This window comes from Cyprinodon variegatus, unplaced genomic scaffold (assembly GCF_000732505.1).
Source record: "Cyprinodon variegatus isolate N-32 unplaced genomic scaffold, C_variegatus-1.0 Scaffold293, whole genome shotgun sequence".
In the NCBI taxonomy this organism is placed as follows: Eukaryota; Metazoa; Chordata; class Actinopteri; order Cyprinodontiformes; family Cyprinodontidae; genus Cyprinodon; species Cyprinodon variegatus.
The window spans coordinates 928,135-955,610 of NW_015150746.1; the positions used below are offsets into that span (position 1 = coordinate 928,135).

The window sequence follows — 27,476 nt, forward strand, 5'->3', positions numbered from 1 at the left end:
AACTTAGTTCATAAATCAATTATTGAAAACAAATAGAGTAAAAATAAAGACAAGAATAGATTCAAAAAACCATCTAAAAGTAATAAATTGGTTATTATGACTTTACTTTTCATTAAAAATTCACATAATGATATTTGAATTGAGATAAACCAAAAAAATAAAAACTCATATTTTAGTACTTCAAACACTGGGCAGAGCTATGCATCTTATCCAACTTGAGAAGAGGTGGGAGGTCTTTAAGAAGGCTGCCTGTCAGCTGAAACACTCACTCTCAGTTGAACTCCCTCAAAGGAGGAGGAGCACATCAGGCAATGCTTTGAAGACCAGCGCCACATGAAGAAGTGCCAGATTGAGTTAAGAAGTTCCTTTCTGTGGAGTGGAAGTGGGTAAATGACAAAGATCTGTTTGCTTCAATGTGTGTGACAGAGGAGTTTGGTGTTTTCCATTGCCAAACACGTACCAGATGACCATCCCTGTGTCCACAGTGAGTCAGAGCAAAGCTAAGGTAGGTGAAAGCTTTTTACTAGTAAGCTGAATAGTAAAAACAAAATCAATCGGTTGCTGAGCTTGCATTGGGTCTTTATTGGACCTTCGGTCCTCAATGTGCAGTTTAATGACGTCAATATATTTTATTATAGAACGCATGAAAAAGACAAATCATGTGATAAGTTATATTTGCATCATGTGCCCTTGCATTTGCCTCATACCAGTCACATTTGAAGTTGTATTAGATTACATTAATCAGATTATGTATCATCATCAGTCATTAACTGGGCTCTAAATAATAGTGGAGCTGAGATGTATCCTCACATTCCCAGTCATGTTCTGTGGGAAATACTCTAATGACTTTACTGTTTCATAGAACACTGCATTGTTTTACCATTGATTAAGAGTTAAAACTTTATCAGCGTGAGATGCACCCTATTCTCTCTGCTCTTCTGCATTAAAGCATAAAATCCATCAAGCATGCAGTTCTGTGTTACATCAAGAGGAGAGAAAAAAAAAAGAGAGCAATCCATTTTATTTCTCCATCTTTTGTTTTTTTTACTTCATGTCACATGTCAGTTTGATGCTTTCTTCACATCTGAATTGAATAGTTATCAGATAAAAAAAATCTACATCTCAAATAAATCACCTCAATGAGCACTTAGAAAGAAAGGGAAACTCTTAAGTATGGAGATTTTCTGCCGTGTGAAGAGCATATGCTTGCCATCATGCTTTAATTCAGAGTATAAGTCCAGGTGGAGCCTATTTTAATGTTACAGGTTCCAAAAGGTGCTTGGTAGCAGTAGATTGACTGGCCAAGTGTCTTTGCAGGGAGAAAAAATATGACTATAATTTAGATTTATCTAAAAGTTCTCTCAAGGTCAGACTCAGACATTAGCTACCTCTGTCCAGAATCCAGATGTGACCCAAATGCTTACCCCAGTTAAACAGGCTCAGTGGTGAAAATGTTTTTTATTTGTTACTCTCTGTGCTGTTCTCTTCTCTTTGCTGTTGTTTGGGTGGAAATGGGAGAATTGGTCCCACTCCAGTTGTGAAAGTGTTGTGGTGTGATTAAGAGGAAATTTCACTAAAGTTTGCTTTAAATGTTTTTCTTCTTGTAAAATAATTACGAGAATTTTACGTTGTTAGTTTCGAGATTAAAGTTATAGTGGGTATGTGGGAATGATGCTAATAAGCAGAAGAAGAAACCACACTGCATTAGGTTTAACTCAACAAGTTCTTGTCAAAACTTTTACTATTTAGGAACAAGCTGTCTAGATCAAGATAAATAGAGCCAAACAACTAACAGTTTTGCTAGCTTTTGAGTTGAGTTGGCTTTAGAGTAACATTTAGTTTTTTCAGTTGCAGGTAAAGTGTCTGTGTGTGCTTATGTTCCTGAGCTTCCCTCTGTCAATGGCCGAGATTCCTGGTCCATGCAGACACTCAATCACTAGGGAACACCTGCTGATAGTCAGGCAACTGGTAGGTGTTAAAACAACATTAAACAGATCAGATCAAATATCCTCAGCTGAAATCCTCCCATTGTTATTTCTGCAGATGGACAACCAGTTGAGAAGTGGGTGTTCAATAACCTACACATTCATAGAGCGGAGAACTTTGGTAAGGCAACATTGGTCCAAATGGAGCTGTGTTGGTTTTATTTTTTTAAAGAAAAACTAAAACTTTAACAAACTCTTCTGTTCCTGCTCATTTTCATTTCCTTCCTTGCAGAGCAAATGTTGCTTTGTGAAAGCTGCTTTACCCTGGATACTGGAGCTGCTCACCACGCACTTCAAGTACAGTCGGGGCTCAGTCAACGATGGCTATGTTCAGTCCCTGAGAGCGCTTATCCTTAACATGTATTCACAGAGATGCGTCCCTCAGATTAATGAAGAAGTGGAGGTGAATGTTTTTTTCCAAATTAACATTCTATTGCGTACCTGTTGTAATAGCTGTAAAAGCTTTAAGAGACCTGCTGTTTGAGAAAAAAAAAGTCAAGATCTGTTTCTCATTATGTGTCGTAGGATAAGCCAGAGAGCTTTGAGATGGTTTACAGTGGGTCTCCGACAGAAGCGTTGCAGAGAGTCTCAGAGGTATTGTCTGTTTACTGGGAACTGGTGACAACGAGTGAATCACCGATTGACTGGATATGCCAGCAGGAGTATTCAGAAAACTTCAGCTCCTCGACTGAGCTACCCGCAGGGTCGACTGTTCAATATTTTACAGGTGTGAAACTCAAACTTCTGGAATGTTGTGTGATGAATAATGCAGATGTCTGGGAAGTCTGTGATCACAGATCGTGTGAACATTTCCACAGACAGCTATGATTGGAACTCAGCAAAGGCTTCGCAGAGAAGACCAGTCAGAGATGTGTACAAGCTTGGCTTCATCATTGCATCCATCTGTGGAGGACTGCTGCTCATACTTAGTCTCTACTGCCTCATTGTTCACAAGGTACCAGCATTTATTTCTTGCAACCTTCAAATATCACATGTGAACTAATAAAGTTTCCTAATGAGCTCCATTAGTATTCTACTAAAGCAGGGCTGTCAAACTGGTTCCAGAAAGGGCCATGTGGCTGCAGGTTTTCTTTCCAACCAAGCAATAGCACACCAGGCTTGAGTCATCTCATCAAAGGAGTCCAATCTGAACATGATGACTTGATGAGATGAATGGAGTCTGGTGCTATTGTTTGGTTGGAAAGAAAACCTGCAGCCACACGGCCCTTTCTGGAACCAGTTTGACACCAGTGTACTAAAGCATCCATTGGCAGTTTGGTAAAGCTTCCTTTGGCCCTCCTTGTACTAGAACCGTATGTACTTTAGGGGTCATAAGGCAACAAGTTGGAGGCTAAACAACAAGTTGACTAGCTAAACATCAACAGAGACAAAAGTGTGCAATTATATTCATTTTCCTTAATACTTTGGAAGAACAATTCTAGTTTATGTCCCAATTAGCTGCTCTTTCTAAAGCTCTTTATACCCTTTCAAAAACATAAAACCATTGCAGGGATATTATTGGGGTTTCAGGACTAATAAAGTACAGGCCTCTAAAAAGAACAAGTCTTAAATAACCCATTAAAATCTCAACATAAACAAAATTATCATCAAGACCTAGAGGAAATTTTCACTGCTCAAGCATGGTCCATAGCTAATGATACATATATGAGTTTCTCATCTCAGCCTTATTTTAGTTTATTTGTTTCAAATGTTTCTCCTAAAATTTATTAGGAGAAATAAAGGGATATGTTAACATTACAAAACATAAGTCATAGTTGAGTTTTATAGGATATGCATTGCAAAACTTGAATTACTCCTTCTCATATCCCCTATAATGGTAAATTGTCTGTACTTATATAGCACTTTCTCAACTCAGGAGAGTTGACAAGCACTTTACCCTACATTAAGGCATTCAGCCATTCACAAGCACACGGTTTTCTGCACTGTCTGTCCAAAATCAGATTTTGGGGAAGATAAAGGTAAATCATTTGTAATCTACATTCAATAAAGTTATTAGCCTCAGATTATTCGATATATATTTTGTCTAATTCTGGTTTGGGTAATAATGTAATAACTCCTTGTGTCATAGATGGCATTAAATTATAATTTTTAATACACTATTTTAAGGCTTTGAATAATAATAAAATTTTTTTTTTTTTTTAAAGTCCTCCAAGAAAAACTGAAGAAAATTGGAAGTCGAACCATCTTGACCATGTGTTTTGCCTACTGACATTTATTTTAAAGCAATTCATCTAATTATAATCTAATCTTCGTCGCATAACGTCTTGAATGTGGAGTCAATTCTAGGAATGTTGTGTTAAATACTTTCCAAAAAGGATATTAGAGTGGTGATGAAAGTACACTGAGTTCATAGAGAGAGCTATCTGATTTATCTGCTTAGAATCACAAGGTGACACAAAAGTTGAATAACTCTGAAAATTATATTTGAGCTTTTTGAGATATTTTCTGAAAATTGAAAGGAGACTAAATCAAATTTTAGTACATCTTATTGTCCAAGAGAAAAGGCCGAGACAGAGGAGAAAGAAACCCTTCATATTCACATGGTTGTCTAAGAGAAGTACATGAAACATTTTGGCAATCTCAATTCAGATTTTTCCTTTCCTCAAGGGTATTCTAAGTTTTAAAGATTCAGTTTTCAGGTTTGACAAAATAAATGAATGTAAATGTATAAATATACATACTTTATGAAAGTGAAAAATAATATTTTTTGGACTTAAAATTAGCACAAATGTAAAATCAAGATTACCATGCTTTTATTGTTTGGTAGATGAGTGTGAATTGCAACTAATACAAAAACTTAGTACAGAACTTTTGTATTTTTTTAAAAGGTAAACATTTCTATAAGATATCTGTTTGTGTCTGCATCTTTAACCAAAATCCAGACAAGAGGAAGGTTTTTATGGGAGATAACAAATCATTAGAGGTACAGTAGAGATGTCAAGAGAATGTGGCATGTATACTCTCATATTTAGATCTGCTAAATCAAAAAACTTAAGCAGAACCTATCTGACAATACAAAGTAGGATAAAAGATTTAAACCTGGAACACATTATACCATCTAAACAACTTCAAGAACAAGTTAATCTGTCAGCTAGCTGCTGACCGACTAAAATTATTCCAAGACTGCGCTGACTACTGACCCAGAGCAACTCATAAATTAACATGTTAACTTAAGATCAGGGCCACACTTTAAAGACACCTTTACTTGATTAGTAATCTATATATACCCAGTTCATCCGTTATTTACTGCGGATTATTATTATTATTTCAACACTATGCTCCTCACAGTGTAGAGGTTTTTATTTTTAGTTAGACTTTGATTCAACAATATATGCAGCACTAAAACTCTTAATCAGAAGAAGAAGCCATCTATGTTCCATTATCTACCAATCTCACTCACAGTAAAGCAAAAATATATTGCCAACTCAGCTTGGCTCCCCTTCTTCATCAAAATGCATGGCCATTACTCTTAGAAATGTAAGCCAATTCCTCTGTTCCCAAGGGATGAATCAGGCCTCCAGGCGTTCATTATCATGCACTGGTAACACACTAATCCCACATTGCCTTACTGTATGTATTCCCTTGCCACCACAACATCAAAGCCAGGATGATATCACATCTTAAACATAATTCCTGCATTCTTCTTAGAGTCTTCTTCATCCAAGGTCACCTACAGTCCTGGCCTAAGCATATGCAAACAGTTTCTTGTAGATTAAGTTAGTGTCAAAGCTCAGAACAGAGGGCCCAGTATTCAAGGCAGAAAGAGAGATTTCTCAAAAGCATGTATTTAAAAACGGCAGATCTGCAGTAACAGCAGGGATTCCTGTCTTGCTGCAGTAGCAGCAAGACAGGAACCTCTGCAGGAATGAAAACACAGGTTAGTGACCACGTTAATCTGACAGAGGATGATTATGAATGTGTGAGTTACAAATGTAGTTCTATACTTTAGTCCATGCCCAGACAACAAGGTTGAGTCTAGCCGGTTGGCTGTCCACAAGACGTGGCGGACGCCCTTCAGTGTGTTTCAGACGCCGTAGTTCCAAAGGACAAACACGAGCAAACAGGAAATCAGATCCGAGCAGACAAAGGAAGGCAGGAAAATCCAGAAGGCGAAGCCAAAGCTGATGTCGAGGACGTGCTCAGGATTCAGAACCAGGAGATCAGAAGTCAGAAGAGGTTACAAAGAGAAATCAAGGTCGGGGATTGGAAGCAGTTCAAAGTTAAGTTAACAGGCAAAATCCAGCAGGAGCCCCAAGACAGGGCAGGCAAACCGATCATACTGGAATAGGCAGGCTCAGCGGTTGAGAGGGAGAACAGGTCAGGATGAGGTAATTAGAAACACTAAGATAACACTGAAACACTCTCCCTACTGGCTCGAGAATAACCTGGCCCTAATGACTGCTTTAGGGCTGGTTAAACAGAAGCTGGAGCAGGTGGATAAGATCAACGGCAATGAGAAAACATGCTGAGCTAGACGGATAAATGAAATGAGTTATCCAGCCAGTCATCAGTGGCAAGATCATGTCAGTACATATTTACTTACCTGCGTCTTCCCCTTTATCAAAACATCTTCACTATCCCTTCCCTCACTGACTCCAAAAAATCTTTGTGTACATGATCCTTTTATCCCTTCTGCTACACTCTTTTCTGTTTAACATGTTTCATGCATGATCAAGTGAGTGACCATTTCTTGTGGCACCTGTTCATCCAAATTAGCCTACTGTCCAAACCATTTGAGCTCTCTTTCATCCTTTTGATCTGAAAACCACCTCAGGGTCCAGCTGCCTAATTGTGCTCCTTCCCTCGACAAAATCACCCATAGATCTAGTTTACCATTTACTTCCTTAACATTTAAACTATCCTGCCTTTGTAAATTCTTAGTAATCTGGGTAATGGCAAACACAAAATAGGCCTAAATTAAAGGCAACCAAATATTCGCCCAGTTTTTCTAAAGACTTTTCAGCACCTTTACCCAGCACAAGTCTTTGTCAATTCTGTCGGCTTGATGTTGAGCAAACTGTATTTGAAGCACTGATGTTTTTAGGAAGCATGCAGGTCCATCATCCTAAGTAGATTTTAAGTCAGATTCCAATCAAAGACCCATCCATTGTTCTCATGTGTTGTTGAAGTCATTTATTTTGTATGAGCTATGTGTTAGGCCATTTCAATCATGAGGAGTGTATCTTTGTTTCTGATCCTTCTTCTCAAACCTGGACTAGTTGACAGTAAAAGTCATACCACCATGCAGGCCAACACTGAGCTTTCGATGTGAGTTGACTCAGCTTAATGATGTTGAGCTGTCCACAAGTCAAATTTTTGATGAATGCCTAAATCATGGGTCTGCTGGAGGTTTATTCCTGTTAAAGGGAAATGATACTCTCTTTTTTTGCTACATGCAGGACCAGTCTAAGAGATCATTGCAAAGTCCACAACAGAATGCAGGGGCTGTCCATAGCCACTGAATGCACTTCCAGTGGAGTAAAATCTGCAGATCAGGGTCTTTATGCAGTCCACTTAGTTTCTTTAGATAGAAAACCTTTAAACCAATCTGTCTCAAATTTGATTGACTTTACTTTGTTAAGAACTTTAAGATGGCATGTGGTCAACCGGGGCTATGTAAATATATTGAATTGTATCGAATAACATTTTCAATTTAGTGAGTCCAGGAATTACGGGTTTTATAGCAAGGTTACCCGCTGCTATTTTGCTCCAAAGAACTTACTTCTTCAAAGATACCTTGGTATTTTCCCTTTTTAAGGTGCACTATTTTCTCTGTCTGTTCAGATCATAGACCATACCTCCATGTCTATCTTTCCATGATTTTTAACATGGTTTTCAGCTACAGAGGCTCTAGTCTCTGTGAATACCACATCCTCCTTACTACCAATTTCGGATAAATTGCACCAATTTAATCCAGGGGCATTTAGGGATACTGCTGCATGTACAATCATTCCTCTCATTTCATCATCCTCCACATCTAGTATGCAACATTTCTCAATCATCTATCTTCTTCCTCCATCAGTCATCCCTAGAACCATAGACATCTGCCCATCAGTCAATATACCAATCAATAATGGTGTTAACAATCCAGACTGTATCAGGGAGTCAGGATGGTCTGAATTAATTTTTTATGACTTTGGCCGTTTAGTCTGCTGACTTTTAAATCCTCTCCTTATGCACCAGTGCTAATGCAAGGAACTCATGGCCTGATTGATAAAGAAAACATCTCAACAGGTTGTTAGGGACAGTTTGCCCAATGCCATTTGTGGTTACAAATAGTGGGTGAGAGAATATAGTAATTAAAGAGAGGGTGAAAAACTAAAGCATGTTTCTTTTATGACATCTATTAACAGATTCTATATTATAATTATTATGTTGCAGCACTAAGGCTAGTCTCAAAACAGCCAATAGCACCTTGATGGTCCCCAAACTTCAGATAGGAAAATTAAATGTGTATCTTAGACCTGAATTTATGGTTGTTGCAATCATCTTTAGCATCAATGTATTACTTATTTTTCAGCTGTGAAGTAAGCATTAGCTCTTAAAGGCAGCAAAAGCAACTACTCTTGGCAAGGGGACAAAGGAGAATACAGTAATTAATATGGTATTACTTTTAATTTTGACAGCTGTGTGTTATTTGAAAAGGGATCTTTGGCTTTTGTGAGTATATATAAGAAATGTATGCATGGTTAGAGCAAGAAGAACAACAAAATGCTGTAGAAAAGAAAGTTAACATACTGAAAGAAAATCTTTATTCTTTTATCCTTCATTAAAGAAAATAACCTTTCAATACTGGGGATATTTTTTTAAAGCAATGCCAAAGCCACATTACATTGAAGTGTAACTCATTACTTTGTAAATACATAACCCTGCTTCATGACACATTTTTTGAAAAATGGCAACAAATTGGTCTGTGCAAAGAGACCCTGAGGGGCACGACTGAGACTAAGGATGAGCTGTGGGGTCTAACCAGTGCTGTGGTTAGGACAGGGCAGCTAGCTTAGCTCAGCTTTTTTTCTTAGTCCTCAGTCAGCAGAGGAACAGTGGTGGTTATGCCAGGGATAGCTCTTTAGAGTTTTCACCTCCCTACACACTGGAGGTTAAAGGAGTGAGTCAGAGGCTTCTAAGTTTAAGCAGCTTGCTCAAAGAAATTAATTAATCAATGCTCGGAGCCAGTGCTGCCAAGAAAGTGGTCGGACAGGATGACACGAAAGGAGGCATGTGTCAGATTAAACTGTTTATACGAAAAACAAAAGTTGTACCAGAATGTACTGTTTAACTAATAGGACAATTTAACTGCACTATTCATTGTTTTACCATGCAGGGCAGCACTTCTACACAGTTTTAAGGCTTTTTAAGTTGCAAGACTAAGTCTCAAATGGCAATCGTAGCAACATTAGAATAACATCCCATAAGCCCATTTTATGTAGTTTAACTGCAAAAAATTTGGATTTTTCGGCTGAGTTCTACTTTAGACGCTGCAGTCCTCTTTACAAACTTAAGTTGTTTTTGATCAATGGATATGTCAAATGATTCCTTATTATTCCACTGGCACAGTCTCCTAACAGCAGGGCTTTTTGGTATGTTAAGAAAACAGATGGATTTTTCTAAGTACATCTGTTCTAATCCTCTATGAGAATTTCTGTCCATTAAGTGTTTTTGAATTTCCTACCTGCGAATAGCTTCATTTGTGCTCTCACTGGCATGGTTTGGAATGGTCATATAAGATTTCTGGCTTTTTAAAACTGTTTTGATTCTAACCAAAAATAGATCTGTTGTTGTTGTTGTTGTTGTTGTTTTTCTGTATAAAGGATTAGTAACATCTTTTGCTATTTCCAGAAAAGAATTTCTGCTATGCTAGCAGATATTGCAGAACACAAAGAGAAGGAATCTGTTGCACACACAAATGAAGAAATTAGATGATTTTCCAGACAGAAAAAGAATACGAACATTGTCTTCATGTCATGATTCAATTGACCCCTTGACTGACCCCTAAATTGCTTGGTACACAGCACCGACAACATGAGAAAGCATGTGGGATTCATTCCTCTTCTGGGAAGTTACTCATGTTCTACTTAAGGTGTATTCATTAAACGGCATAACACAAAATGCGGGAGAGAGCACTATGTGTATGATAGGTCAATAATAAGCCACAATTATTATTTAACTTTTAGTAACTTAATGTATTTCTGCATGTAACATTACAACCGCTTTTTTAAAAGAACATATGAAAAATAATTCAAATACTACAATGTATGTAGTTACTGTAATATAAACAAATTGAAGGATCATTTATACAATGAAAATCTAAAGAAGCGTTTTGACAACTGTTGTTTAATAACCATTACCACAATCTGAATTTTACTTACTTTATCAAAGGTAGCCACAGCTCTTGTAGATTTAGAAGATTGGTATAACTGATTTATGAAGTATTTGAAATAATTTATTATGTTTGCTTTTGTCAATGAAAACATGAGACTGCTGGTCATGATATATTTAAATGTGCACATTTTTTTAATGTATTTCTCTATGTAAAAAAATATGTTATTGGATTCACAAGAAAGATACAAGACCATATTAGTATTTCTGGTCATAGTATTAAGATGTAATTACTCTCTATTAACCCAGTTCAGGCTTAGCTACATTCTGATTTTAATGTTTCCTTATGCCAAATTAAGAATAAATATACAAAGATGCCCCTTTCCTGTTTTCTTAGTTAATAAGAAAGGATACAATCCCTGTCGTGGCTTTACTGATACTTTAACCCTTTAGACTTAATGAAGGTCTCTTCAATTATTTTCTCTGTAGTTTTTGACTATCCCAGTGAGCAGATTATGAGCAAAATGAAAAATATACGTTTTTCCTTAAAACAACACTGTAACTTTTAGCCATTTGGGATGCCAGACTGGTAACTTCCAGGTTTTGTGCCCCTAAAAGCACCTGCACTGATGCAAAATTGTACAGTCTCCCAACATGTTTTGGCACCATGGCTGACCATTTTGGGCTATCAGCTTTAGAAGTCATGGAGTTACTTTCTAAGCCAAGGTCACATTAACCTCTCTAGATAAAATTCTAAATCAGAGAACCAAAAAAAAAAAAAAAAATGCCTCATCAGGTAAGTATTATATATATTTTGCTACCTAACAATACATTTTAGCCTAGGTAACTGTTTAAGAGGAGCTCAGACTAATGTCCGCATTCTGGGTAACATGATCCATTTAGTAATGGATCCACCCCTCTCAAATTACATGTGCAAGTTTTTGAGAAGAATGGCCCAAATGGAACATTAAAATGTGCCAAGTACTGTAAATTACCCTGTAAAATCCTTTAATATATTCGCAATAAAGCTGCTAGTTGAGTCAAACATTACAGAGTGTTACTTTAATTCAAACTAAAAGGTAACTTCTAAAGCAATGTTATATCACAGACTGAGTAAAACCAAAGTTTGTGTATGTGTTGCATACTCGGTGAAAACTTAAAGTGAACATCAATTGGACACCTTTGTGCAAAGCTCAATTTTCATAACCATGCACATGCATTTGGTGTCACAAACACTTTGGAAAAAAAATCAACTCAGCTATTCAATCTAACCTGTTTAATATGTAACCCTGAGCTTTAGGAACTTGAGAAAACTGAAGCTTTGGGAAGAGGTATGCCTGACAATGAAATCTAAAGCTTATCAGGGCAATGCGTGCAGAGTCAGAGCCACACGCAGTATGTACATAGTGTCTTTCTTAGAGCCTTAAGACTTACTTCATCTGAAGTCCCATGCTGATTCCTCTAAAGATAGTTTGCTTTTCCGTACAGATCCACTTTGATGATAGATACCGTGCCATTTTAATAGCGTGAGATTTTGAGAACAAGATCTTATCAGAACTACACCTTTAAGCATTCACATGTCTTACATTACTCTAGACAAATGTATAGGTTACTGTTAAGATTCCACTTGGATCTTATGTAAGCTTTATCCTTTAAGGATATTTATGATGTTTGACAGATCATTAGTGTCACATGGAGAAGCTTTTTTAGGACATGTTATTATAAGATTAAAGGGAAAGTGTTGTTTTTTTAGTGCTATAGTAGCTGATATGCTTACAAGCTGTTTTGATAGCCTGCTGTTGGTATGCTTGCTGGTATTGGTTAAATATCAAACTTTTTGATGCATTAGATTCTAGATAATAAAAGAAACAGACATGCAGCCACAATTGACCCCTTAGAAAAAGAGGGAGGTTTTTATTAATGATTAAATACTTCAGCAATTTGAGGCACAGCCAGCAAAACACATAATCTAATTGTAACCGTAAGCAGTTTATCGGATAATGATTTTATCTTGTGGTCTACTGTTTTGTGTACAATAGACTATTCATTGTTATTTTTTCTTTTAAAAGAAATGTACAAAAGTTGGCCTTGTGCCCAAATGTTTTTTTTCCTTAAAAAAATTATTGTCAAATACGATGGATGGATGGATGGATGGATGGATGGATGGATGGATGGATGGATGGATGGATGGATGGATGGATGGATGGATGGATGGATGGATGGAAACTGATTAGGCTTTCAACATCAGGTTGCTACCACCAAGATGACAACAGGAAATAAATAAAAACTCAATGGGACAGAGTTTGGACTAATAGGGGACGACACACCTCAGCGGGAATGGAGCGCGATTGAACTCAATAAAATTTAAAGAATGGAACTGTATCTGTGTCTGGCAGCAAGTCTTATTTTTTTCGCTGGGCACGGTCACCATGAATGCAAAAAGCAGGTCATACAATAAATTGGATCCAATGTTTCCTGGAAGACACTATCTTTTAATTGGCTTGCAAGATCCAGAAATCTGTATTAACAATGTTTCCTCCCAAAGCAACATTTTAAGAGCAGAGGGCAAACATGATTTTTATAACTCTTTGACCACAAATTGCAGCTGTGAAACGCCTTCTTGACAGCTTTAATGAAAATAGATTAGCACTTTTCATTCTAGGAATGAGAGTTTGTACTTGTTTCATTCAATGAATGGGACCAACTATAAGCTTTCATATTATAATTAGTGATTTAAACAACCTATTCTTATTTAGTCCAACACAATGTCAAACCAGAAGAAGTTCAAATTCCAAAAACCTTTGGTCTTAAAAAAACAGTGCAGTTTTGTCTCAACTTTTCTTTTCAACCTGAGGTCAGATGTTATTAAACTAAAAAGCACACAAAGTAGAAAAAAAAACATCCATTTTAAATTGGATAATATCCCACATGTGGAATACTATCCGTATGTTTTAAGCTTTGTCTTTCCTGCCGTCTTGTTTATCTTCAGAATCTCTCTTTAGTATTTTTTGCATAGCATGTGGCAAAGATGGGCTCTCACAGTGCCTGAGCCCTAAATCCTCAAACACTGATTAAAATCATCTGTGTTTGCAGTGAGAATGTTTGGCAACTGGAACACAGAGGAACTAAAAAGGAGCTAGAAGTAGCCATAATTGTAAATAACAAGGTCTGCTAAATATTTTGTTAGTGACTGCTTTCCGGTTGTGTTTTCCTGTAAGAATGGGTTAATAAACATAACCAAAATCCGTTTTTTTAAATGTCAAAATAAAATCTTAAAATATCCTGGTCAAGTTAAACATACTGTGAGAATGCTGCTTCTTGGGTAAGGACAAATGTTTATTGGCTCTGTCCTAGGATTAAACAAGTTTAGCTATACAAACTGAATCACACTTTCCCTTTAAATTGGGAGCTGTACTCAATTACATTCATTTAATTAACTTTTTTTGGGGGGGTGTATGTTAATGCAGTACACTATTTAGTATCAATTGAACACTATTATTTTATTCATTAAATGAAAATTTGTAAATTTTTAACCAATAATTGTTAAAGTGATACCTTTTTGCTATTTGGCAATTGAGTGATATAGAAAACAGTTGATATTGTCACTTAAATGTAGATGTTTCATAGGATTAATGTAAAAAAAAATATGGAAATGGCATCTTCTGTCTCAATTTGTTATTTTGGAGTTATGCTGTACTTGTAAATAGTCATTTTAAATCTTTAGGATTCCAGGTTTTTAACATAATGTCTTGTTTTTGTCTCTAAAATTCTGTTTTCAATATAAAATCTTATGTGATGATCAGTTATTACATGAGAAGCCTTCAATTTGAAGGCAACAGGACCTTTGCTCAGTGTTTTTCAGAAAATGGTTTGACACTTATCCAGACATCTTTGTCAGTTCTGTTGGATTGCACCAGAGCAATCTGTAGTTGGAGAGCCGATGTATTTAAGTGGGATTGAGGTCGATCCTTCTCAGCGTTTCCCAAGATTGGTGCAAATCAAATAGTCACCCTTTAATGATAGTAAATCCAATTATCGATCTCACACTGCAGAAAACCACATCTGCATTTAACACATCCCTTTTGGGAGCAATGGAGTTGAACTCAGAACCTCCAGGATCCAAGCGCAATACTTTAACCACTATTCCACAACTTGCCCAACTTGGCCACCACTCTACCCTTTGTTCATCTAGATTATTGGGAATGTTTTGTTGTGCATGGGCTATGTGATATGCTATGTGGCTTTTTTGAGTCAGTGTCAAGTGTTCTTATGTGATTTCTTTGGAATGAGTTCAATGTCTGAATTGTACATACTTGGGAGGTCAAACGGCAAAGGTGTACCCTTTTATCAACTTTCTCCTTGAGGTGCAAGTGAACAGCTAAATCTTGCCCAGAGTTATTGTCTCTCCTGTACTGTGTAATGAGCTTGTTTAGTTGTTGTTTGGGTCTTTAATATAGGAAAGTGTACAGTACCTCACTGCACTTTATCATGTAAAGAACACTGCTCAGCTTAGGTTTGGATATTCTTTTTTCTTTAAGACGAACCCATCCTTGTCTGAGTTTGTTGTTGGGTGTGAAAGTAACTGGTATTTTGTGTTTTGAAAAAAATCTTCTGAGTTTCTCAGAAACTCCTGACACCAATGGAATTACAATGTTTTGTTTTTTTTAGTCTCTCTGTTTTCTCCATTGTTTTAGATGCAGGGTTGTTCTTCGTGCTAGTTTTCTGGCCAACTTAAACTCCCACTAGTGATAACCACATGTTTCAAGTGATTTCCTAACATGTTTGTGTTCTTTTTGTTTCTCCTCTGTAATTGAGAGAATATTGTCAGCCCAGTAACTGAGTTTTGATCATGGGAAGTTTATATTCCAGTGGGTGATATGAGTCAAAATGTAGGTATTGTTCTTTATGTGTGGGTTTCCTCTCATCTCTCAAATGTGTAGTCAAATTAAATGCAGTTATGTGGATGTAGTTAGCATTGCCCTTCATTGACCCGCCGAGGCAGTCTGCAACTGACCTGAAACAGAGATGAGAATGTGAAATCTGGACTTTAGTCTAAAGTGGGTTCTGTGGGCAACTGAGATGCACCAAGCCCTACTGTTGAACTAGTATTAGTTTATCGTAGTTCGATTGTGTATGACGCTGTCCAGTTCAGTTGTGCATGCCATTTACACTCAACAGTTATCTTGGTTACCACACTTGGACCGTTCTCTGCACGGTTTCAAAAGGGTAGATGGGTTGAAGACCCAAATGTATTGAAAGAAATGGTTGAGTCGGCTCCCCTTTGTTTTGCCCAGTTCTGCTGTGAGAGCTTTAGCTCTCCAACATTATCAACGATAGTTTTAGGGCTGAGCTCTAGCAGGCCCACTCAGTAATATCCACAGACTGCATCTAACGCTACTGTTTTGCTATCTTTAATATCTTAAATAATAAAAAATTATAAACCCTAGTGTGAGTTCTAGTAACAGGAATTTTTTTCATAACCCCTACATTGGACTCACCACGACACTGCCACCACTATGCTTCACTGTATCCAGTTAGTAAGATCAGGAGCCCGTTTTTCTCCAGACATGGTGCTTGGAGCTCACAGCAAAAAGTAATTTTTTTATATATCTGGAGTGTCTGAGCTAATTAAATTACAAATTCAATGGACTTAGCGTATGGATTTGGTGCTCCTAGTTTGTAAAACCAGACGTTGTTGTGCAACATTTGAGTGGGATACCATATATCTCTAAGATAAAGGAATATTGGAGGAGTTATTAGCAGACTTTAAAGTGTTTGGTTATCTGTTTCCACACAGTCCCAACACATTTGAACACTAGATATCCACATTTCTGACAGCTCTTTGAAAGACCTTACAATAATCCGAAAAGGACACACAATTTCACAGACAAATAAAACAAAGCAATTAAAAGACCTTAATACACCCCAACTAAGCCAAGAATTTATTTCTAGCTAAAGTATGTCTGATCACAAAAGACCGATCCATTAGGATTCTCAGAAAAATAATTTTCATCCCACCTTATGTATGTCACCACCGATCACACCAGAGGGACAGGAGAAATATATCATAAACACCACATTCCTGGGGCCTTTCCACTAAAAAATATGTTTTCTGACTGAGAAACACATCCACTGTAAATTGAACATATTAGTGGGACAAAAAAATCTGAATTTTTCTTTTTTTTGTTTGTTTTTTTTTTGTTTTTTTTGATGGAATCAATGGAATCGAATGATTGTTAAAAAAAAATTACAGTGGATAAAGTTGGTAAATTGCTGCAGTCACCTGGCCAATACATATCTATATCTATCTATCTATCTATCTATCTATCTATCTATCTATCTATCTATCTATCTATCTATCTATCTATCTATCTATCTATATCTATANTGTGTGTATTATATATATATATATATATATATATATATATATATAGAGAGAGAGAGAGAGAGATTTTATTTCTTTTACTTGATATCACTATATTGATGATGTTATACCTTCTCTTTTCAAAACAGAGAGTTTATTCCCATTATGGATCAAGATTTGATACATCCGCAAAGTAAGATGATCCCAAAAAAGTTTAAACATCACATTGTTTGTTTTTTTAAATCTTTTAAATGATACTAATGCATATTTCTCATTTCCCACTAAAGCTTTGACCGACAGGATATAGAGATGGAACCAGAGTAATGTAAGGAACTTTATGTTCAGCATACAGTCAAACATTTAGAGGCAACACTGATGAAACATGCAATAATGGCATGTCGGTAATGTGTGATTGAGATTGCATCTTCATTGTGTATTTTCCTTCTTTTTTTCCATCAGGCATTGGGGAGCCCACTGCTGCATCAAAAGACAGAGTGCTTGGGAAGCTGTACATTTTTTCCAAACTAGTGTTCTCATGTCCCTATATGTGTGATGTATTCAGCTTACCAGTTTAATCAGAATCTTAGCTTTGACCGAAAACAAAGGTGTATGTTTTCTGGAGCTGTGTATATTGAGAAATATGTATTGCAGGTGTCTCTTCAGGTTAACCAATTATTATTTTTTTTTTCTGTAGTCATTGTTTTTCTATTTGCAACCAATTAATCAAATGTTTGTGACCTTGTTCCCATAAGTTATTTATTTCTTTAAGTTGACTGAATCACCGTTATAAGAATTCAAAGTACATAACTATCAGTGACAACCTACATATTGATTGTGCCTGTGCTGCAAGCTAAAAGGTCATGTCAAAACTCTAAGTTGCCTGTAATTATTTTATTAAAGAATCTGCAAAACTTTACTGGCTGGATCTTCTCTGGAAGGCACTGATGATTAAGGAGCAATAATATAATGCTGTTCAGTGAAACAGATCTTGTCATGTCCATTTTAAACTAGCTCTCATTAAAGATTTGTATGCCAAAATTTATTGTCATACACAACTGCTGTGCAGATTCAACATAAACCCTGGTCAATAAAATGTTGTTGATTACGTGCCCTGAGTTGTTCTTACTGGCAGAGAATGGAGGAATGAATGAAATATGCACAGATCACACACTCTGGCAGCTTTACAAGTTATGCATGTGCTGCATATGGATTAAGTCATGACTTTCCCACGTTTATCAAGCAATGGTCACGCCTTGTGTTTTATAATATTAGATTGCATCATGTCTGTGTCATGTTGGTTTGTAGTTTTTTTAATCACACGGAGGACCAGTGAGTGTTAACGTTTTACTTACAAAAGCAACAAGAATCTGGAAGCGGGGAACTGCAGGAAGTCAGTGGAACTTTCTGGTTGGTCTGAGGGGAGAAAGAAGCCTGATCAGGAAGGAGGGAGGTTGCATGGATCTGCAGAGGTTTGATTCATTGGGCATTGCAGACTATAGCCCAGAGTTCCAGTAGAATGTGAGTGAGATCCAAGAGCATTGGTACTTGTAAGACATTTCCTGCTGGAGAGTGCTCAGGCAGGTGATGACGACTGAGAACTGCTGAACACAGGTAAGACCTTTTCTAATAAGATTGGAAATGAACCAAGATTAATTGGTTGTCATCGGGGTACTCCTCCGGCGAAGAGAGATTATCCTTCACCTCCTTATGTACACTCTAGTCACCTAAATTGAGAAGTGCTCTCAGGTGTGCAGCAATATGTGTCAGCCCAGCCATCAGCAAAGATCCAATCTGTAACAGTAATCTCACTCACACCAGAAAAACAGCAATACCCCAGAGACCCTAACAGTATGAGTCTGGGAAGAACTGGACTGTTTTCCACAAAATGAAATCTTTGTTTGCGTCTCAGAGGAGCACATCAGTAAAAACTGAAAAGATTTCCACATGTGATCAAGTGCATGTGTGCTGGCCTTGGTTTTGTATTTTAGGAATCTGTGTAGGAAGTAGAAGAGGAGGAAAAAAACAACCAGGCCCTGACTGCATAGCGTGCAATATAACGTGACCTCCAACACATTAATTTTTCAGTGACAACTTTTCCTTGAGCAAATTATTGCTGCAGTGACAGTGATCAATTCTTGTTACAAAGACACTATTCTATTGCAAAAGAGGGAAGTTATTTTCCTAATTCAATGTAAAGCCTTTTCTTTGGGGGATTAAAAGCAGCTGCTGAGTGATGGACTGAGAGATAAAAAGGGAAGTTCTTTTTAACAATAACTATATTGGTATCTCCTAACAACACTGTCAGAAGAGTTCTCAATCTTTTTTTGCTTGCCTAGTCTATTACTCCACCCACCTTCTAAAATATATTGTTAAACAGTTACTAAACATACTAATACAAGTCAGATATAAAAATCAAACCTGAAACTTAAACACACCTCATACAACACAGAAAGCGACAAAAACAAAGACCAGATTTCACTATAGCTATGTCATGATGTGGAGTGAAGACAAATCCTATCTGCAGCACAGTGGCGGCTGGTGAAAAATATTTTTGGTGGGGCTGATATAGCCTAGTGTATGTCTCCAACTAATCCAGAATAAGAATTTAAATAAACAATTGGACAATAAATACAATTTAACAGTAATGATTTAATTTACTATATAATAACAGTAACAGTGATGATTTTAGGCAGTGTGACGGGGTTCTTTGGCCTCCAAGAATCCAGGTTCAGTCTGGTTACCCGTGTTGGTGATTTATTGTGCTCAAAAACTCAAAACAGGGTGCAAAAGAAACTAAACATATACAAGATACTCTGGGCCTCACCCTCCCTCCAGTTACCAGCAACGTAACAAAGAAACAGAAAACAAAAATGGCCGCTCTTCTTCCCACAGCTCTCTTATTTCTGATTTCTTCTCATAAATCAGTTCTGTCCATATATTACCTCCACAAACAATTGATATACAAAAACAAATAATTTTTACAACTTAATTCCTTTACACAGATTCATTGACTTATTCAATTACACCAAACGTTTAAACATAAAGTAAAATAAAAAAATAATCTGACAAACATTTAGCGAGTCAAGTGTTGGTGACGTCACTTCCGCATTCCAACAACTGTGGTGTTTTAACCGCTTACTGAGCGTTGCCTCGGGTTTGAACCCAGCAAAGACGCCGGCAGACTGAAGATGACAAGTCCCCGTAGCATACACACGTACACCCCCACACACACACACACACACACACACATACACACACGGTTAACCCCACTGAAATATTAAGTGTGCACCCTCAATACGCCAGCAGGTAATCAGGAACAGCTTGTGTTTTTTAAGTTAATGGACCTACTGTAGGGCTCAGCGCGAGTGTATTGGTCCTCACAAGCACAGTATAACAGGAGTGTGTGTGTGGCACGCAAAGTTAGAGAGGTTGTTTTAAGTGACGAGGTGGATACGTCACAGTCACAATAACCATGACATGAAATTTTCATATCCTACAACAGGGATGTTCTTCTGGCAATCGGATAAAATAAGGATCTCACCGAATTTGGTGGAAGCTGCATCTCGCTCGTTACGTTTGCCATCGTCCCTCTAATTGTCTGCACCTGTGCATTGGGTGCAGAAGCCTGTTAAAGGGCAGTATTTTCAGCGCCCCAAGACCATAAAATTCTGAGACGCTGATTGGCCATTAAATTATTAAATTGACCTAGCAATAGTACATGATTGGCAGATTCTCTGCACATGTGGGGCAGTCTGATCAGCGCCCCAAGACAGAGACGGTAGGAGTCTGTCTGTGGAAATCCACAAATGAATGACAGTAGGTAGGGAAATGTAGTTTATATAATTTGTTTTGGTTATAGGTACACACTCTAGAGAGTAAAACTGACATTTATGAGTTAATTTGTAAAAATATATTTTACGTTTCTCTCTTCTTATCAGGGAGGGCGGTGCCCCAGCGCCCCCTATGGGCCGGCCGCCACTGCTGCAGCAGTATGTGCACAGGTGTGTGATGGATGGATATAACTGTTCAATCAAAAAGGGGGGGAATCAAATAACAAATCCTAGATCTGGATGTATGAAATATTCTCATTAAATACTTTCTTCTGTAAGTACTGAAAGTTGAATGTGCTGATAACAAAAATCACACAAAAGTCGTCAATGGAAATCAAATAAAACCCACCTCATTTTGGTAAACTCTCCACTATTTTGCATACCCAAATGGAAAAGCAAATAACTTAGAAACTGTAAGCCCAAATTACATTTGCAAAAAAATTTTTTGAAACGTTAACACCCTTTAGTTTCTGAATATATAACTACAATTGGGCGAGTAGAACACAGACCAAGCTGCATCAGTTATAATATGACTCAAAGTTGTTTTTGTTATTCTCAGAAATTATCAGTGGTGTCAAAAGTACATGCATTTTTTTACTTAAGTAGAAGTATAGATACTGCAGATACAGATATAAAAGTTGAAGCATCCACTTGAGCTCTTTACTCAAGTAAAAGTGGAAAAGTATGTGGTCCAAAAACTGCTTAAGGTATAAAAGTGTAAAGTAACCTTTAAAAAACAGTCAGATGCTACTATATATATATTGAAAGGTCAGTGTTTTGGCTATTTCGAATAATTCTTTGAGATAGGGCCAAGGGTGAGGGAGGTCTTGTTGGTCTACATCTCCATCTTCCGATACTCTCTCGCCTGTGTCTGACCTTTCAGACGTTTCAACATCTTTTTCTGAATCTGACATTGTAGCATGGCATAGACAATTCACGTTTACAGAACACCTGCTTGCTTTTGATGACTTCCTTTAGCTAACCAATTAGTGTTTGCGTTATATGACTCATCCAATTACACTAGTTTTCATTAGATGTGGATGGCGCACATGACGTGAAATAAATATTTATAAACATTAAACCGAAGCCAAGAGTAATGAGTAATATTTGTTTTAAAAATATAAGGAATAGAAAGTACAGATACTTGTGTGAAATTGTAATGAGTAGAAGTCAGAAGTAGGAAGAAAAATAAGTAATGGGGTAAAGTATCAATACCTAAAAAGTGTACTTAAGTACAGTAATGAGGTATTTTTACTTTGTTACTTGACACCTCTGGAAATGATAGGTCTTTTTTGAACAGCTGTAATAAAGACATTCTTGAGAAAAGGCAGGTCTCATTTTATAAATTTGTTCTACATCATGTCAACCACATATGCAAACAATTTCAGACCTCTAGCTACAACAGTTCCAGAGCTGTGGGTTTTTGAACTTTTGGTGTCAGCTTGGATTGGCGCGCAATGGCTCCAACCGCAGCTGTCTGTGTTTCTCTCTAACACAAGCCTGTAATGAGGTACCCCTTTAACTACACTACACACATGTGGGGTCGTTCGAAAGCTTATTTAATTGGCTACAAAGCCCAACACCCCTGTGGTCTTGACCAATAACAGCAAAGAATAACATCACAAGCTACTAACCGAGGAAATAAGTATTAGAAGTAAATATTAGCAAGATGCTGAGAATAAGCTATGGCCAGCTAACTTTTCTTATGTCAACAACCGGACGTTATGGGCTAACTGTGTCCAAAAAATGATCTTGGTGGTTGAATTTTGGAGAATCTAGGCTTTTTAATGACGTCTAACATGTCTATAGTGGAAAAAATTTTATCGGTGGAATTTTATGCATTCTGAGTTATTACCTCACTTAACATCCACCAGGTCGCTGGCGTTAACCAATGTAGGCCTGGATTTAGAGTTAGACACAAAATGAAAGTGGAAAAACACACTACAGGCTGATCCAACTTTGATGTAATGTCTTTTAAACAGGTCAAAATGAGGCTCAGTCTTGTATGTGGCCTCCACGTGTCTGTATGACCTCCGACAATGTCTAGAGGTGCTTCTATACTCCATACGAGGTGGCTGATGGTCTCCAGAGGATCTCCTCCCAGACCTGGACTAAAGCATCTGCAAACTCCTGGACAGTCCATGGTGCAACCGACGTTGGTTGATGGATTGCGACATGATGTCCCAGATGTACTCAATTGGATTCAGGTCTGGGGAAACTGCAAGTGAGTCCATAGCTTCAATGCCTTCATTCAAGCCACATGATGTCTAGCATTGTCCTGCATTAGGAGGAATCCAGGTCCAACCAAACCAGTATATGGTCTCACAAGGGGTCTGAGGATCTCATCTTGGTACCTAATGGCTGTCATGCTGCCTCTGATGAGCACATGGAGGGCTGTGCGGCCATCTGCAGAAATGCCATCCCACACCATTACTGACCCACTGCCCAACATCATGTTGAAAGATTTTGCAGGTGGCAGATTGCCATAATAGATGTTAAAAAGACGTTTCAAACCCAGTTTTCAATCTTTTTTCAACGATCTGAAAATTACAGCTTTTCCCCTTTCACTTTTCAACCAAATGCAGACATGATTTGGATGTAAATCATGTCGTCTTTTCAATAACTTTTCAACCAATTTTTGCTCAGTGGGACTTCTTCTATTGAGTGTGTCTTGGTAATGCCAATAATTTATACTTGTTGTCGATTCCTTTTGCACAACACCCTATGAAATTTATTTTCAGTGTTTTTTCCTGAGTGGACAGTTTGATTTCACAGAAGTTAAATTTAATTGAAGTTATACTGTGTTGTTTACTTGTTCCCTTTATTTTTTGAGCAGTGTATTTTAATTAAATTAAGGCTGAGCTTACAAATGTGGCTGGAACTCAGAAAACACAATACAATGATGGATGATTTGACAACTGAGTAATAAAAAAAGAAACTTAAATACAACTGAGATGAAAGGACATGTATTTAAACGGAGGTGGGTGCAATTAACAGAAAACCAGAACAGGTGTGATTATGACATTTCCCCTCATTCGAGGGCAGATACCAAACAGAAAAAAAAACAAACAGAAAATAACCCAAACTGGTTGGCTGGAGGGGGCCTCTCATAAAGGGAAAACATAACAAAAAACAAGAGTTTTGGCTTTTCAACTAAAGACCATCCCAAGGTGGCACAAAGTTTAGGCAGGCTAACCAGATGGTCATGCCAAGGAGGCAGCATTCGGGCAGATGACCTGTAGGTCAACCTGAAGAAGCACAGAGTTCAAGAGGTCGACAACAACGTTCCAGAAGCCAGTAGCGAAGGTTCATGGTGAACCTAAAGAGAAACCTAAAATCCGGAAAGAGAGCAGAAGGCTGGAGATCATTAAACAGTGATGCGGGCTGGAAAGCATGAAGGAGCCCTGGAAGGTTGGATCCACCAAAGTCTTTTTGAAAATTGGATCCAAATAAAACTGAAATTCGTAGGAATAGGAAAAACTCAGGAACAGTATACATAGCCCCTTGGACACATTTGAAGACTGGATTGCAATGCAGGTCTTTTTGAACACCAACATCTGAGACATCTTGGACACCCATCAGGAACCGGTGCATAAGTCAGTTGCACTAACCTAAGGTGAAGAACAGGCTAAGAAGCCATCAAATAACGAGGGGCAGGTTCTGGCGCTTCTAGATTTTATGGAGTTAAATGTTGGTGTTGTCATACCACATGTGCAGGGATCTAGGAGGTACAGTGGAGTAGGCTATGAGCCCTGAATACAAAGTCAGATACGGCCATGGAACTGACCAAAGCAACTGGGTCCTATACTGAAGTCCTCTGTGTTAGCCATGGGGCTTGCTGGAAGCATGCAGAGGTGTGCTGGCCCATGGAGAAAGTGCAAGGCAAAAACACAGTTTATTTTGGCATCCTTTTTGTTAGAACAAAGATCTGCTCTATGGTGGTGAAGGAGAAGTGTGCCACAAAGCAGTTCCTAGAGGTGGAATAATGATTTTTGAACATAAGGTCACAGCCCAGTTGGGTCCCCTATCCCTCAAAAAAGGTAACAACTTTAACACCTGTTGCTAATTCCTTCTTTATGTCAATTCATTCTGTACAGAGCAGTAGCAAAACATCAAACTTGGAAATGAAATGGACAAAAAAAAAAGACGTAAGTACAACTGATAATATGAAACAGGTGGGTGTAATTTACAGAACCAAAGAACAGGTGCAATTTAAATGGCTATGATGAACATCTTCAATTTTCTAGATATAAAATCTCCTCTTGTGGTTCTTTACAAAACACTGTTAATTCAACATACAGTGTGAGAAATCTACATCCCGAAGTGTTAGGCATCCAGTTTATGTGCCCTCTCCACTACCAGATGGTGCCCTGTCCTCTGTGGGCCTCCCTGCACACCTAGGGCTTGTTGGTTCATTACTGGTGGAATATTTGAGCTGTGGGCTGTCACTACCTCAACGCCAGAGTGTTTGCCAGTTTTGGGTACTTTAGTCAAGCTGAGATTAGTCTAACCTGAGCCTTGTTTCTCTAAGTCTAATATTGTTTTTGTTTTTGCTCTTCGGCAGGAAGTCTTCCTGCGTAACTGGATACCTGGACCTTCTCCCCCTGGAAGGATTTACTGAGTACACACTTAGCAGGGGAAAACCTCCACATGATCCGTTCAAGTTTCCATCGGAAATCCAAGTGACATTCTGCTCTATTACTCCTCCGGGTCCAACATATGTCTACCTGTCCAATGAGTTGCCTCTTCTCTTGATAAACCCACAAAGACTGAATTCAAGGACTGACAAGAGCCCCCTCAAACGTGATTCCCATTCCAGCATAATTCAATTTCCCACGGTCCCTGAACTGATCTCTTTTATCTCCCCTTCAGACTTTCCAGTTCCGGTTCACCAGTTCTCTGAGTTCCAGATCCAACCTCCGTTCACATTTCTACAAATAAACCTGTTAAACTTTTCTTCGTGTTCTCTGAGTGGTTTCTCTGCATGTGGGTCAGATTCCTTAAACCGATCATGACACTAAGTGATGCAAATGTGCAGAAGAAGTGACATAACAATTCAGATAGCATTTGATACAAGGATGTGCATATCTATTGGCTATTAAGTTGTACAAGTCGAAGCTATTAAAACTCTGTTAAGCACAGTCAACACTGTCTGTTGTAATGTCAGTTATTTTGAGGCACATGTAAGTAGTTTTATTCTGTATAGTGTATATTAAGAAAAAGTTGAACCTGAACTGCAGGATGAGTTTAAAGTTATTAGAATCATAGCAGCAGTCATAACAACTTCTTTGGATGTGTTGTCAATTTTTTGGTTTTGATTTTATAGCTTTCTGCCCTCTAAACCTGTCATATAAAATCTGGCATTTCCTAAAAGTCAAATAAAATCTGGAACGACTATTCTGACTTCCGACTTCTGAAGAAAAGAATCAGACACATCCAATTTAAAACTACATGTGAAATTGACTTTAGTCTGATCTGAATTAATCTGATTTGCAGTTTTCTGCCGATTCATAAAAAGATCAAATATGGGTCACATACGGTGAATAAATTGGATTATTGCCACTTTTGCCTGCAATGTGAATTTGGTTGGTCACTCTTCAGACTCATAGCTCAAATGAAAACTGCTTAATGTAGATCCTTACTCTAAATCAATCTTGATTTATTTTAGCCTACCTATGGTTCCTTCATAATGTTACTACATTTTAATAATTGCAAACAATAACAATACAATTTGAAAAAAAGATAACAGCGCCACTGCTGGATATTGGAAATAATTACAATCATGGTTATTTTGGTCGAAAACAATATGGATGTATGGCGGGGGCTGGCTCATGTAAGTTTAATAATAATCTGTTCTCCTAATTTTGGAGAACCACCCTTGTTGCACATAGAATACATCACTTCTATATACTTATAATGTGTCTTCTCAAGTAGGGCTGCATTTCTAAATCTGAGCATTAGGATGGCTTGATAACCTGTCTCAGCTATTGTTGCACTATTAAGTGAACATGCTCTCTATGGCTTGATTATTAAATATGTTTAACTCACAGTGGAGTGGTGTTCATGTGATCTATCAATATGATCACTCCATCAACTAGGGGCATAGCAGCTGGGACGTCTGGGAGCAGAAAGTTGCTTAGCCCTTCTGCATTACCATGTTTGGAGCCCTCATTGAATTCCAGTGTATATTCATAAGAGGCCAAAATCAACACCCACTCCTGAATTCTGGCCATCGCTGTGTGTGGTTTTCCTTTTATTTCAACTGGGAGGCCCAGTAATGGTTTGGGATTGGTCACAATTTTGCAGTGCTTCGTGGAGTTTCTTCAGGCCAGAGATGATGGCTAGTGCCTCTTTCTTAAGCTTCTGATGAAGACAGTGAACCTACCTTGTAACCAATATGTCTCATTGTGCCAACTGGAAGTTTGTGTGCCTAAAGAGCTTCAACCATATGGTGATATGCTACTCTGCCTTCTCAAAAGCCTGTGTTTTACAGGTCCCTCAGTTCCCCAGAACCCCAACTCTCAAAAGCTTGTTTAGGGTCTATCATAGTAATGTCAGGCAAAAACTTGTGACAGTAATAAACCATGCCCAAGAATGATTTTAGAAATGACTAATTTTATGGTCAAGAAACAGCAAAAATGGCTTGGACATTGTAATTAACTAAATAGATGCCATCATGACTGATTTTGTACCCTAGGTCAGTGATTTTCACCCAGTGTGAAGCAGAACGATGAGAAAAAAAAAAAAAAAAACTTAACCGTCACCAATATATATCTAACCCTAACCTGTACTGAATTAACTAATTAGACCTAAACCTATCACCAAACCCAAGAATAGAACTTTTTATTATGGGGACCAGTTGATTGGTCCCCACAAGTACCTTTAAGTTCCCATAAGTCCCCACAAGTAGCGTTTTCCTAGGAAATTGGTCCCCACAAAGTAACAAATATACACAAG

The 27,476-nt window shown here is 37.8% G+C and overlaps 1 protein-coding gene across 1 annotated transcript; it reads left to right on the forward strand.

Moving 5' to 3' along the window:
* The first annotated feature begins 282 nt into the window (after positions 1-282).
* On the forward strand, positions 283-17,782 carry LOC107090375. The gene is made up of 9 exons (XM_015383708.1): positions 283-505; positions 1,849-1,968; positions 2,044-2,106; positions 2,218-2,388; positions 2,511-2,712; positions 2,804-2,940; positions 16,839-16,882; positions 16,977-17,014; positions 17,148-17,782. Exons 1-8 carry the CDS (start codon positions 464-466, stop codon positions 17,011-17,013), a joined length of 816 nt encoding a protein of 271 aa, XP_015239194.1. The 5' UTR covers positions 283-463; the 3' UTR covers position 17,014; positions 17,148-17,782.
* The last annotated feature ends 9,694 nt before the right edge of the window (positions 17,783-27,476 follow it).